Source organism: Mustela nigripes, chromosome 4 (assembly GCF_022355385.1).
Source record: "Mustela nigripes isolate SB6536 chromosome 4, MUSNIG.SB6536, whole genome shotgun sequence".
NCBI classification, from domain to species: Eukaryota; Metazoa; Chordata; class Mammalia; order Carnivora; family Mustelidae; genus Mustela; species Mustela nigripes.
Genome location: NC_081560.1, coordinates 152361104 through 152376317, shown reverse-complemented (window position 1 = coordinate 152376317; position 15214 = coordinate 152361104). Strand labels below are relative to the sequence as shown.

Genomic DNA, 15214 nt, shown 5'->3' with positions numbered 1-15214 from the left:
TTAAACTAGTGATGTCTGTAGAGTGCTTCCTTTTGTTTTCCACTCACCAGTCTGTTATCTTCACCATCCCGTCGTCTATCACCTACCTCCAGAACAGCAGCCCAAAAGTCAGAGCTAGCAGTGGCCTCAAGCAGCTGAGGTCTCCCCAAAGCAGAGAGAGGACATCTGGCCTCTTGTGGGAGCATGTGAAACCAGACTTTGGGCCGTTTTACATACTAGTCTAAGTCAGCTGTAGATTCCTATCTTTCTAAAATAGCCCTTTGATGGTTAGAGATAAACTATTCAGAGAGAAAGGCTCTCTTTGTTTCTTTTTAGAAAGGCTGTTTAAATGAGATTAAATGAGGGAAAACTGAAGGAAAAGGAATTGCAGTTTAGTATAACACGGCATTTATACTCAGCATTTCTCCTCATCGCACTCTCATATTTGGTGTTTAAACATTCTTGACCTTGGGAAGAACAACCAGGTACCATAGGCCTAGTTAATTGGAGAGGCCCTAGGAACCGCTGCATTGCTGAGCTCTGGTGATAGAGAGGGAGACAAGACAAAGTGGGGTCTGGGGTGGGTAGGGTAAAAGAGTATATTCAAATGTATATGCCTTTTAAAGTCTAGCAATTGGGTAGAATACTATAAAAGACTGTAAAGGACAGTTGTAAATACGGTAGATGATCAGAGGTGCTTTTTTATGTTTGAACAGTTGTGTTTGTTTCTTCTGCCTACAGCCTATTGACCTCATAGCCTGTCCATTGCTAAAGTCAGAAACAGAGGTTTAGTCATTTACCCAGTGGGCAGTGGGGAAACCTAACTAGAGCAGTTCCACCTCCTAGTGCAGTGTCAGTGCACAGGAACTTCAGTGCTCAGGCACATAGAAAGCTGGGCTGCCCAGCCAGGAGAGTGGGTGGGGACAGGCATGCCTGCCCGCCCCATGGGAATGCTTTCAGGCCTACGTCCTACGTCCTTTGGCTCAAATATGGTTCTTTATGATAGTAGAAATATATGGAATTTCTGTTTTATTTTGCCTTGATTAAAGTTTTTAAATGTATCTTTTGTATTTAGCAATAAATCACTTCATTGCTGTTTTCTATATTCAATATCTACCACTCAAGGAACAACAGCTAAAGAAGATCACAGCAAAACAAAAACGTCTCCAGGCTATCCTTGGAGGAGCGGAGGTACAAGTTGAAGTAGACCATGCCAGTCTGGAGGAGGAGGATATAGGTAAGGCTACTGGGAACAATGTCTCCTTGTTCTTGAATTGGTGCCTGATGCCTGTAGCGGTGAGGGTATCTCCTCAGTCCTGGCTGGGGTTTCAGGAAAAATCCCTTTCTTTGCCTTACTGTTAAAACGGATGAGGAAGATTTTATTGTCTACACCTGCAGAACCAAATCTCTTAAGTTATAAGGGGGTATTTGGAGAATGAAAGTAAATGTTCAACTCCATCTACTAGAGACTGCTGGTGTACACTTGGTATTAGTTTAATAAATTAGGGAGCTTAGCAGTCTTGTGTAGGTAATTTTGTAGGGACAACTGACTTCTTGATTGAATTACATTTTTAAGCCCAGCATCATCAGTCAGCATTCATAGACTTGCTTTTACATATGTTTTTGGGATGTATTTGACAGGCTTTCCAAACATCATCACTTCTTTTGTTTAAGAAGAGCTATCATACTATGGCTCCGATTTTGTTTTTATTACTGCCCAGAATGGGTGTCTTTTGGAGAATGTTTTGAGAAAATGCATAAGCTCCGAAATGAAATATCTTTGTGGTCTCTGTGTGTGTATGTGTAGGTGTGTGTTTAGAAATTGTTGGTAGCTGCTCAGTCATTTAATATTTGAAATACAGATTAAGGCTTCTTCGCATTTAAGCTTTTCAAGCAGATATTTTCTACTAGTTTCTGAAGTTTATTCCGTAACATGGGAGAATTATTATGAAGAATTAATTGAGGCAATAGAAAAAATATTAGATGAACTTTTACATTTCAGTCTCTCAGAATTTATTGGGCCTGCGACCAAGGCTTTCTGCTGCTGAGAGGCCATGTTTCTTGTTCCTGTCTGGCTGCCTAAAACCTTCTACTGCATTTTACCTCCTCTTGCTTCCTTGGTAAAACTTTGCCCAGGATTAGTGGTTGCTTCCCCAATTCCAGAAGCCCCTTTTCACCCTTGCTTCACTTGGCCTGTCTGTAGCAGCAGATACTTCTGTGCCTTCCAGGATCCCAGTCTCTCCTGGTTTTTCTTTTGGCCCTCTGACCATTTCAGTGGGTGGTTTTGTTTGCTTTTCTGAGGGAGAAAGTCTGGGGTGGGAAGTATAGGGTGAGGGTGGGGGCATCAACAAGCTGATTCTGAAATTGATGTAAAAATGTGTTGGGCCAAGAAAAGTTCATCTTGAAGAGGAACAAAATATCAAGACCTGTTATCAAGCTGCAGTGATTAAGACAGTGAAGTATGGGCACAAGGAAAGAGATAGACCCGTGGGACAGAATATAGGGACCAGCAAACAGAACCACCCCCGCGTGGTCACTTGGTTTATGACAGATACAGCAGTGCAGTGCTGTGAAGAGGTATCATCTTTTCAGTAAGTAGTGCTGGATTCATTCACACCAAGGTAAAACGAACCTTGGGCCCTTACACCATGTACAGAAATAAATGAAAAATAGATTTTAAATATAATGTGAGTGGTAAAACAAGGCTTTTAAAATACAGCATAGGAAAGTATTTTCATGATCTTGGGGCAAAGACTTAATGAGACATAAAAATGCTCATGGTAAAGGAAAAGGTTTGATGAGTGAGCTGTCTCACAACGTCTGTTGAAAAGAGAACACCGAGAGAGTGAAAAGGCAAGCCGAAGAGTGGGAGATGATTCTTGCAACACATGTATTAATTGAAGGACAGGAATCCAGAGTGTATTAAAGAACTCTTGGGAAGTGCTAAAGACCTGAACATTTTCTTCAAAAGAGGCTATTCAGAAGGTCAACGAATCTATGAAGAGGTGCCCTAGTCCTTTAGTTCGTAGGGAAATACAAATGACAACCACAGAGTGGTACCGTTGCATACGTACTAGAATAGCTACGATGTCAAGAATGTAGACCCATCGAAACTCTCAAACATTGTTGGTGGAACTTAAAATTAATAGGACCATTTTGAAAAACTGTTTGGCAGTGTCTGCTAAAGCTTAACATACCCAAAGAATTACGTATACACGAATTACTGATGGATGTGTATTGGAATATTCATAGCGAGAATATTCATAGCGAAGTAATTCATAGTAACTAAAATCTGGAAACTACCCAAATGTCCATTAACAGTGGAATGGAAAAATTACAGTGTAGCTATGTGATAGAATACTAACAACAGTGAAAACCAGCAACTGCAGCTGTATTCAAGAATGGGGATGACTATCAAGTGTAATGTTGAGCCAAATAAGGTGACACAAGTGTACCAACATTTCCATTTACATAAAGCTCAAAGCCAGGGACAGCTTGTTTGTAGTGTTAATAGTGTGGTGGGTCTTTATTCTGGGAGTGGGTTAGAGACTGGGATGTGCCATCACAGGTGCATCTGGTGGTGCTAGCAGGTTCTGTTTCTCGATCTGGAGATGGGTGTGCAGTGTGTTTTTTTGTGAAAAGTAACTGAGCTGTACACTTGGCATTTGTGCACTTCCTGATGTGTATTTTTCTTCACTGCAAGTTTAGTGAAGAACGGGCTGTGGTGTTACTGCACCGCGAGAAACGTAGATTGTGGAATGTGAATTCCTTATGCTCAGCCCTACTTCTGTTGGAGTTTCGGCTCTGGGTAAAGTAGTGCTGCTCGAGATGAAGTTCAGAGATTTCCGGGTGACTTTATGTTTTTAAGACCGAACTTCCCATTTACACCCTCCGTGCCGTCAGGTGCACATCTAACAGTGCTGTCCTGTAGACCTGCTGGCAGTGATGGGAGTGCTGTCTGTGCTGTCCCTTGTGGTCGTCCTTAGCCCCACCCGGCTCATCGAGCACTTGATATATGGCAAGTGTGTCTGAGGATCTGAGTTTTCAACTTAAATAGCCACATTGTGTGGAGCAAACATTTAACTTTTACCTATTCAGGTGCATGTTGATTCTTTATACATTTGCAGTTTTGCTGTTTGTTGCATTTTAAGTCTGTGCGGGTCCTGGTACTCGAAGTGGCATGGAAACTTGGGAGAGTGCTTCCTGGGGGGCTGTTCTTCGATAAGGAAACAGACACATTTGTCTGAACGTTACATATGGGTAGGTCTTTCTCTGGCTGCATAGAGAGTATATTTATAATGCATTATTTTAGAAAAAGTTATTGAGAGGGGCAGCTGGGTGGTTCAGTGGGTTAAGCCTCTGCCTTTGGCTCAGGTCATGATCTCAGGGTCCTGGGATTGAGCCCTGCATTGGGCTCTCTGCCCAGTGGGGAGCCTGCTTCCTCCTCTCTCTCTGCCTGCCTCTCTGCCTACTTGTGATCTCTCTCTTGAATAAATAAATAAAATCTTAAAAAAAAAAGAAAAAAGAAAAAGTTTTTGAGGATTCAGCTTTTTGACTCAGTATATTGAATTTGGCATGATGAATGCTATAATAAATGTTGTTCTCTTCTTTATACACAATATGCTTTTGTACATCCATGGTATGTTTTAATTTTTAAAAAATTTTTATTTTTTTAAGAGAGAGAGCACACATGCGAGTGGGGTGTGGAGTAGAGGGGGAGGAAGCAGGAGGGGGAAAGAATCTTAAAGCAGACTGCACTGAGTGCAGAGCCCGCTGAGGTCTCAATCTCACAGCCCTGAGACCATGACCTGAGCTGAAACCAAGAGTTGCAGGCCCAAAAGACTGAGACACCGGGTGCCCCCATCCATGGTATGTTTTAAAAATGTGAGTTAATCATAGTTGCTGTTTGTTGGAGAAGTGACTATTTGTGTTGTGCTCTTGGAAAGGTTTCCGCTAGTGCCCAATGTACTGTCATCCCTCTTTCAGAACCGGGGCCGTCCTGTCTCGGCAGCATGCTCATGCCTGCCCAGGAGACCGCTTGGGAAGAGCTCATCCGCACGGGCCAGATGACACCTTTTGGAACCCAGATCCCTCAGAAACAGGAGAAAAAGCCTAGAAAACTAATGCTCAACGAAGCATCGGGTTTTGAAAAGTATTTGGCAGATCAAGCAAAATTGTCTTTTGAAAGGAAGAAGCAAGCTTGTAGTAAAAGAGCTTCTAGAAAAACCCCGGCCTCGGTCACTTCGGAACTGAGCACAGCACTCCACGAAAACAAACCAAATGAGCAAAGCAAAGGTCTCTCGAAAACAGATAAGCGCTTGAAAAAGCACATGAAGAAGCTCCAGAAAAGGGCTCTTCATTTCCAGGGGAAGGTGGGCTTGCCAAAAGGAAAGAAACCTTTGGAGTCTGACGTGAGGCCGAAGGTGGAGGGCAGCTCTGAGGGTGAAGAGTCCGAGTACTTGCCCACGGAGGAGGAGCTGGAGGAGGCCGAGGAGGCCGAGCTGACGGCAGAGGACACGGACTATGAACTGAAGCCTGTGCTCAAGCACCGGAAACGGCAGAAAAAAGTCACAGGGCAGGAGATCAAGGATGACTTCCTTCCAAGTTCTGGGGAAGAAGCAGAAGCTGCCTGTGGAGGAAGAAGTCGGAAAGTAGTGAGATGCCGAGATGATGGAGATGAAGATTATTATAAGCAGCGGTTAAGGTCAGTCTGCAGGTTGTAAACAGATTGCGCTCTTTGCTTTCTCTTAGGCTGCAGGTTTATTGAATAAGAATTCTAGATTTGGCTTAATGTATTAGGCCCCCGTTTATCCAAAGGTTGGAATCCCTGCAGCCTTAGCCTCCTTGAACCAGCAGAGCCCTGGAATCCCCAATGGAGCTAATCCCCAATGCCTCTAACTTTTGTATCTTCGTTCAGATTTGGGGCATGTCTCAGAAGAAGAGCTTAGGGGAAGGGCCCAGGCAAGAGGCATGCAGAGGACTGAAGCAAGAGCCGTGTGCCTTTACCCTCAGAGAGGACCCCGAAGGGAGGGTCAGGAAGAGGAAAACACTGCCTGTGTCGTGTATGTTGCGTGGTTGGTTTTTTTCTTTTTATGCAGGAAAGTAATTGTCCAGGACTTTCTTCCAAAAAGGAGCTGAAATTTAAGCTTTAGTATATGAAAGAATAAACTTGTTTTCTTAAATCCCTCCTTCCTTGTCTTGAGAAAGTAGTCCCCTGCAGAATTACGAACTCCCATCACGCTGCCAGAAAGGCATTTCACGGGCAATCGCCTGCCCTTCCTTTTCACTTTTCAGTTTTGATGCTGGACACTGACTTTGGCTTTTCTTTCTGTGACTCAGTAGATGATGCAAATAAGATGAAAGGGAAGGTGATCATGTTCCTTTGGGAAGTCAGTTGCCACATATTTTTTGTGAGCCCTGAAAAATGGTCTGGACGCTGTAGGTACCTGGTGTGCCCACCAAGCACGACCCTGCCCCTCCCCGGCCTCCCACATGAGCTTACTCAGCACTAAGAAGTCCAAGGGAAAGGGAATCTGTTTAGTGGATTCATTTTTAAGTATTTGCTCCCGGGCTGGCCTTTTTCCAGTCCTCAATAGTTTTTTTCTTGTTTTATATGCAGGGAGACCTCATTTATCATGTTTCTTGTAGCTTTCCGCTGATCTTCGTGAATGCAAACTGTCCTGATAATTTTTTTCCTTCTGTTGAGAACTGATGACCCACACCCAGATTATCACATACATAATCTAGTCTTTTAAAAGCAGATGTGGCATAGTTCTTTTCACAAAGAGGTTGAGGACCTGTGACCTGAATCTGGTTCTTGAGAACTGTTACACTCACACTGTGGTAGACCAGTGTAGCATAGTTGAGGAGGGACTTATATTTGTTACTTCTCATTGCAACTTTATTTTGCACATTTAATATCTGTAGAGCTGTTTGAGGGATATGGCTGGATACTCTTGAACCTTGAGCACTGTCATTCTCTTAACTAACTGTAGAATTAATAAAAGTGTTAATCTCAACATATTGATTGTAAATGGAATAGTACTTTCTTCTCATTCAATATTTATTTTAAATGTATTAGTATCTTGAGCAGAAGTGGCTTATTTTGATTGAATTTTAAATAAGGATTTAGTTTAAATTCATGGCAACACGTTTTTAATAATCTCAATACTGTAGAACAGTTACTTCGAAAGCCATATCAAAAGCAGTTTTTTGCTGAAGTTACAGTAAAATCTCAACTGAATTTCAGAAATATCAATAACTCTAATTGCCACCAAAATACTATAGCTTTTAAAATTTTATGGCTACAGTTATTAAGGCTGTTAAACTGCAGATAACACATTGAAATGTTTGTATGACATCTCCTTTGGTACTCTATGGTTTGGGGGATGGTGAAAGGAAAGGCAGGATCTAAGAAGCATTAAGAACATTTTAGAACTACCAGTTGCTTTTTTATTTTGTTGCTTGTTGTTGCTGATCTTTGTGTACATATTGAAATTGTAACGAACAACAGCAAAACAAAACCAAAAAAGACTTCAGGCTCCCTTATTTTAGCAGTGGTTTGATGACAGATGATCAGAATAAAGCCTTATAGAGTTTGCAACATAGAAAAATGAGTTTTCCTTTATGGTTCGAACTTAGGAATATGTTCCTAGGCCAGGTGCTTTCTTGTATTAATTATAGCCCTGTTAATTATTATGCTCATTTAGAGCATTGTGGTGCTTAGAAGTGAAAGTGAGTCATTCCTCCAGATCTTAACCCCTTAATTCTCTCAGCTCGAGCGTCAGAGTTCTTTCCTTAGCTCTAGCTTAGTCCCAACTATGTATCATTGTTTTCAGCTGTTGCCAAGTGGGAATTTCCTATCAAGCCTTCTCTAGAGCTTAACCTTTTCTGGAATAGGATAATAGCACTTAGGATCCTACTTTCTCTGACTTAGCCCAAGACCTCAGAACAGTCTTGGAAGTGTTACTCGTTGTTTTAAACTGCCCATATATTTTTCCCTTTCCTCATTTGTATCTTGCTTCTCTTTACTGAGTTGCATTTGGAGGCTGTCTGTGTCCTTAGTGGTGTTCCCTGATTTTCATACCTCTGATAATGTACCAGGACGGATGAGCTAGTTCTTAGAAGTACATATTCTGTTGGTTCTTACTCATGTCCTTAGTATGCAGAGCCTAGAAAACATCCATGATTTTCTAATTTTCATTTTGTAGGAGCAGAGTATCAGTTAGGGTATTGCTTTTAGTTGTGAGGTTCAGCTTTTCTTAAAATACATTGCTGCTTTATAAAACTAGGGTCCGGGAGCTCCAGGAGCCAAATAATAGGAATGACACACATTCAGTGTTGGAGCGTTAGGTGTCCCTGGTGAACACTTACATGTCACTTACCTCATCCAGTCTGTACAGCCAGAACAGGTCAGGGTGGCCTAGAAGACCAGACATAGGTGCACCTTTCTCCTCAAGGTGATCAAAGATCAGCAGTCCTTGTTACTTAGTGTTCCTGATTGATTAACAGATGAGATAGAAGGCAACTCCCATTGTTTCCTCCTTGTTCTCGCTGCATGAATGCGTACGTGCGCTCTAGGACCAGGACTAGGGTTTCCAGCAAGGAATTTGTGAACTTTTATTAGGGGACACAGGCACCAGTAGGCCCAATGTGAAGGGAATAATGAATTCAGACATGGAAGATTTGGGGGAGGAGATTAATTCTAGCACAGGGCTTTGTCTATTGAGTAGTTCAGATATTTTGAAATAGACCTTAGGGTGCAGGTTACTGAGAGGGAAAATACTTGTTTGCTTTGGAGGCACATTATTTCTCATTTGGATTGGTGGGGTGGTCGCCTGGCTTCTAAGCAATCCGCCGTCGCCAGGTGGTGCCTGGCTTCTAAGCCATCCGCCTCAGGACAGGTCAGGCACAGGCCCTCGCCTTGCCGAACAGTTCCCATCTTGGGTAGTGGCAGTCTGTTCGCGGGGTGGGGGGGAACAGACCCTGTTTGGGCTCTTCGGGAAAGAGTGGCACAGTCCATTAGTGGTCTCTGCCATGGGCATGGGGGCCTGGGGGAAGCAGCAGCCTTCATGCCAGCTGTTTGCCAACCTTGAGATACAGCACCAACAAAAAATGCCACCAATTCTGGCCTCCTTCTCTGGCAGCGGTCAGCACTGCTTGGGTCAGACTTGGGCTGTACGTCAGGTTCCATCCCGAGTGAGAGGATGCATTTCCAAATACACGTTGTCTCCTACTGGCACAAGTAGGGCTAGTGTTTAGCCTTTGACTTAAACCCATACCCTGAAGCTCTTCTTTCTGTTTCTGTTTGCCAGACGTTATTATTTAAGTTGCTAACTTGATGGGCTGTATTTCCTTGGCAGTGAGCGTAGACTAAAGCAGAGGTTACCCCGCCATGGCCTGAATCTGCAGAATCACCTGGGAGCCCTGCCGTTGGAGGTGCTGATTCAAGAAGGCTAGCATGGGGCTACCAAGCAGTAATATTTAGAAGCTTTTCTAGGTGGTTTGATGCACTGTCAAGTTTGGGAAGTACATGTTGTGTATAAATAGGTTTTATATACTGTTTTCCTTTTTGAGGTTGTGGCTTTTGGCAGATTTAGTTTGTATTTGTTTCTCTAAAATCTTTATATATACCCTGCACAAGTTTGTTTATATAGGGGAGGGCTTGAAGGGGAACTGAGGTTAGTTCATTCAGCTGCTTGCTGTATGTAATAGATCATTTCCTTCCTATCAGACCATATGCTTCAGAATCACCTGGAAAGCATCTTCCAGACTCAGCCTAGAGCGTCTGAGGCTCCAGGTCAGGGGTGGGAGGAGCTGGGCACTGTGTGGGTACATTGACTGAGCTCCCGCTGATTCTGAGGTGAGGTTGGTAGCATTCCTTATCATTACAGGCCCTTACTGTGTTTCCACTGAGGAAGCCCTTGAGACTGTTGGAAAGAACTGTGGGTAAGGATGTTGGGGTTTGAAAATGAAATGCTTTTTTCCCCTACTCTAGCCTAGAGTCAGTTTGGTATTGCTGCTGGAATAAATCTGCCCCCTCTCGCATTCCACTGCCACCTCAGCGAGTGGCAGTAGATTTCCCAGACTCTTGAGTAGGTGGTGACTAAGTCTTCTCAGATTATCAGGTCCTTGGGACCAAGCTGCAGAGGTCACAGCCTGAAACCGATTTGAGTTGCTCCCTGTGAATGGTTTGAAGGCTTTCCACACTCTCCACCTTGCACTTCTGATGATTCCTTGTTTTTTTTTAAATAGTGAACTTATGATAACATTAAGATGAAATAACTACTTACATCTCTATTTTTTGTGTTATTTGTCTACATTTCATTCCAGGCTTTGATCCTGCGCATACATATCTTTCAGTTATTAAAGTTATAGTAAGAGGTTCAAACATTTGATCATGTCCTGTTCAAGTTGATCAACTTTCCTGTGATCTCACTGTTAAGAGATAGAGCTGGGATTTGAAGCCAGGACAGAGTTGTGTAAATGTCATTTTCCTTCCGTTTGTGCGATCGGGTAGAATGTGCGATATCTAGATATGACCACAAGGTGGCGCCAAGAGTCAGTACATAGCTGCCTCCACCTCCCTGTGATGGAAACAACCAAAAACCTAAGTCGCTTGGATGGGGACTTGGGGAGATTATAGGGAGTCTAGAAGACTTGACAGATAATGTGTGGATGGGGATAGGATTTGTGTCATATCTTGTTTAACCTGCATCTGTAGTCATGATGCCTGTTGGTGTAACTGGATTCTAATCCATTTAATAAAATGTCTTTAAACCTTAAAGATTTTTCTTTTCAGCCCCCCTTTTTAAAATTTTACTTTATCTTATGTGACTAACTTTAAATGGCTCCATTCATTATGCATATCTTACACAGTGTCTTCACACTGCAAGGCTTAATCATCTGAGTAAACAGTATCTCCGTTGTCCTTCCTCTTGAGCCCTGGGCCCCTATGGCCCCGGGTGGATTGGATCCTGGTTTGGAGGGTTTGGCTGTATATACATGAAGAGAAGAAAAAGAGACTGAGAAGAGAAAGGCTGTCAGTGTTTTCAGATGCTTACAGGGTTCAAGCCAAGTGGCATAAATGTTGAAAAACGTCTCTTGGGTTTGGAAATTTGGAGGCTTTGATGGCCTGAGCAAGGGTGGCATGTGGGGGATGGAAGGAGGTTCTCTGAGAACAACTATAGCTAGCATCACTGAATGCATAGTACTTGGCAGTGCTTCATATCAAGTGGGCTTGCTGGTTTAATCCTCACAACCCCGAGGAACTAGGAACCTGAGCCCAGAAAGCTCACATAATTTGCCCAAGAGAACATAGATAGAGAAGCCTGGGGGAAGGGGAGGGGGTCTGGTTGGGGTAGGCGGGAGTGATTATCGGCTTGGTCAGTACAGTGGACTGAGAAGAGCATTGCTTCAGCAGCAGGATTCCGCCATCACTTGATGGGGACCACCTCCACACTTTTTGTGGGTCCCGTTCCTAGGAGGCCATGCCTCCTAGAACCACTCTCCTAGCTGCGTGTCTCCATCTTATTGTCCTCCCAGAGCTGCCTTCTCTTTGTCCAGAGCTGGCTCCCTTTGCACTGCAATTGTCTCATTTGTTCTTTAATTGGATCTTTGTTTGCCTTGGATGATGATTTAGCACATTCAGGAAGGAAGGCCAGATTACATTGTAGAGCTTATAACTTTAAAAAAAAAATCATTTGTTCTCTAAAATCTGAATTTATTAGAAGTTTAAGTTTGATCAAGAAACCTAAACCTACTTTGATCAAGAAACCTAATGATTTGAACATTGTTCTTATCATCAGTTTCTGGGAGTTAATTTCTCAGGAAATACCCTCCCCCCACCCCGGAGTCTGTATTTTAAAGAGAGAAGAAAAAGTTACTCCCTTACAGAGTTCTCTCAGAGAGAATCTTGGCTCCTTTTAAATGACGAAGCTGAGACACAAATGAAGACTAATTCTGCTTCGTGCTCTGCACACACCTCTCATTCCCAGCTCCAGCGCCTAATTGTGTGCATCAGTCTTAATTTACTCTGTGAGATCTGGACTCCTAACTGAGGGTATTTCATCTGCTCACATGTGCCAATTAAGTCCACCCAGATAGACCATAAAAAGGCAGATAAGAAAAGTAAAACACTGAGTATCTCAATTTAGCAAATTAGACTAATCTGTAAGGGATTCTTAGCTGTCTGAAATAGAAAACCTACCGCACTACAGAAAAGAAAACAATATTAAATACCCAGCTTGGTGCCTTGAATATATTTTCAAAAAATCAAATTGTGCTCATTGTGCTTCTGTTGTAGAATTTCTTTCTTGGATATTGCAATAGTGGAGAATGAGCCCGAGATTGAAATTTCACCCCATATTGAGAATGATTTAACTATGCGGTGTGTGGCTTTTTCCTCACAGTGCAGATCCAGACTCTGAGCCTGGTGGCCCTTGCAATGTGAAGATGAAGGCAGAGCAGTTAGGTCACTTTTGAATTTCAAGCAGCTCAGTGTATGACTTCCTTGGAGCTTTGGAATGGGCACGTTCGTTTTATTACTGTATGACCTGAAGCTACTGATAATTGACAGTTCTTATTGTTCAGTGTATTTTGCCTCTTTTGTGAGTTGGTATAGGCACCGTTTTTTCTGTTTATTAAATGTATCCTGTGAGTTTGTTCAGCCCAGGTTATTTGTAGTGAAAGGAATTGCTAAGCTGACTTAGTGTTACTTGACAGAGTTGGCAGGTGTGCTGTGAAGAATGAGTTTTGACTCGCTCTGTGCAGTACTGAGGTAGGGAAGGACATCTTTTGAGACAAATTTGAATTGAAGCTTTAGAAATTGGTTTGCTCTTGTACAGTTGTTTTCCTTGTATGGTGCTTAAAGAGGTGAGTATTGATTCTTTAGCTCACACTATGAGAAAAGAAGTAGTTTGAGGTAGTTTGAAAAAATATTTTTTGAGAGGCAAGATATGTAACAGGAGTACAGACTCTGGGGGCCGATTATCTGTGTTTGAATCTTCATGTTGGTGATCTTGGCCAGGCTACTTCACCCTTTCCCTGCCTACTTCAACTGTGAAAAAGAGATTAAAAATAGTATCTGCCTCATAGGGTTTGTAAGGATTAAGTGAATTAATACTGGTAAATTGCTTACAACAGTGCCCAGCACACAGTGAACATTGGTAACTATTCTTGTTATGACTTAATATTTGTTTTCTGACTCTAAATTAAAAATACATCCACACACACACATGCACACATGCACACACACACACATACACACACACATATATATGGTATGGGTGTTTGTATGTGTAATTTCCCCAAACACAGCTGGTCCAGAGCAGCAAATGTTACTTAGGAGGTGGTATGTAACATAGGGGTTAGAAATTACAGGCCATGGAATCAGATGCCAGAGTCTTACCTAGTAGCTGTGAGATATTCTACATCTTTTCATCTGCAAAATGGGGATTGTAAGAGTACTTTGGTCAGGGGTCGTGTGAGGATTGTAAAAGATAATATATCTAAGCTATTGGGCATATGTCAGGCACTCAGTAAGTACTAGCTATTCTTATTTGCATGCCCACTAGCTAAAATATTTGCTACAAGGATTTCTTCAAGCCAATAAGAGGGTCTGTGAGAATCATGAAGAAGAGCCCATATATATTGATATATCCGAAAAGGTGTCCTCTTTCTAAAGTAAAAGGCAGTTTACAGTTGGTATTAGTATGCATAACCAGATCATTAGCTATTATAATACTTAAGTTATGTTAATGTCAGGCTTTTCTTACCTCTTTCACATTTTTTTATCAATATGATAAGGTCCACTTAGTGATAAAATGTCTGTGCAAATAGGAGCACATTATCCATAGTTTGGGGAGAAATAAAAAAATTATTTCTCCTTTGAATGCACTAGGGGGCACTAGACCTCTGCCCAGGGGACACTCTTCAAGTTTCTTAGCCTGCTGGTCCGTTCTAAGTGTGTGTAAGTCAGGCTTACACTTGGGTTCCTCATGGTGTTCTCTGTTCTCAGGTCAGTGTTCTGGATTATTCTGTTGTGTCTTATAAGGCTTGATTTCCATACTCCTTGCTGACCTAGATGAGCAGGACATCATTCCCCAAGTGGTCTGTGATAATCTTATTCTTGGCTGATGGCATGGGTGAACTAGCACGAGGGCCTTCTAGACTTGGGGGCTACATCTGACTCCTGCCTGCCCAAGATTGCAGTTGGTGTTCTCACAGTTGTTATTTTTTATTCCTATTTAACCTATAATTAACTAAAATGTTTCAGTTTTACCTTTTTGTATAATCTCCTGCCAATAATTAATTGTGAGATGGGGTCTGGCATGTATGCAGTATAAAAAAAATAAGTAGTTTCCAAAGGGTGTAGTACATATATTATCATGTAGTGGTGTGAGAACCGCTTATTTGGCTCCTTTCTTGGCCGAGGAGACAAATGCAATGATGTTGAATGATGATACTTCTTTCTTTTCTTTTCTTTTTTTTAAGATTTTATTTATTTATTTGACAGAGATCACAAGCAGGCAGAGAGGCAGGCAGAGAGAGAGAGAGAGAAATGGAAGCAGGCCCCCTGCTGAGCAGTGAGCCCAACTTGGGGGTCTATCCCAGGACCCTGGGATCATGACCCGAGCCAAAGGCAGAGGCTTTAACCCACTGAGCCACCAAGGTGACCCTGAATGATATTTCTAAAGTTTAGATCGCCCCTTGCCATTTATAGACCTGAAATTTAGCTCTCGGCCCACATCTAGTTTTCACTTCTTAGTGGGACTCTGAAATCTGAGTTTTTTTTTACTGGGTTCTCCTCCAGTGGCAGCCACCAAAGTCTGCGAAACTTTCAGAGTTAGAAAATCTCCCCAGTGACTAACATACTTCATTTTATTTGGTTGCAACTGTGACTATTACATGTGTGGATTAAAGAAAAAGATGAAGGTGGGACCATCAAAAGCATTATTTCTTTTCTAGTAATGTCACTAGGGCTAGTTAAACTTTTGCCACCTCTGTCAGAAGATGAATTCTTTCATTAAAAAAAGTTGAGGGGCGTCTGGGTGGCTCAGTGGGTTGAAGCCTCTGCCTTTGGCTCAGGTAATGATCTCAGGGTCCTGGGATCGAGCCCCACATCCGGCTCTCTTCTCAGCGGGGAGCCTGCTCCCCCCCACCCCCGCCTGCCTCTATGCCTACTTGTAATCTCTGTCTGCCAAATAAATAAATAAAATCTAAAAAAAAAAAAAAA

General features: G+C 42.5%; 1 protein-coding gene across 1 annotated transcript in view; it reads left to right on the top strand.

Annotated features, from left to right (window-relative positions):
* ERCC6 (ERCC excision repair 6, chromatin remodeling factor) overlaps positions 1–15214 on the top strand; it is a 72724-nt gene that overhangs the window by 6734 nt on the left and 50776 nt on the right. Inside the window, exons 4-5 of the mRNA XM_059397999.1 lie at positions 1105–1216; positions 4966–5683. Coding sequence (XP_059253982.1) covers positions 1105–1216; positions 4966–5683 — 830 coding nt within the window. The remainder of the gene's footprint in view (positions 1–1104; positions 1217–4965; positions 5684–15214) is intronic.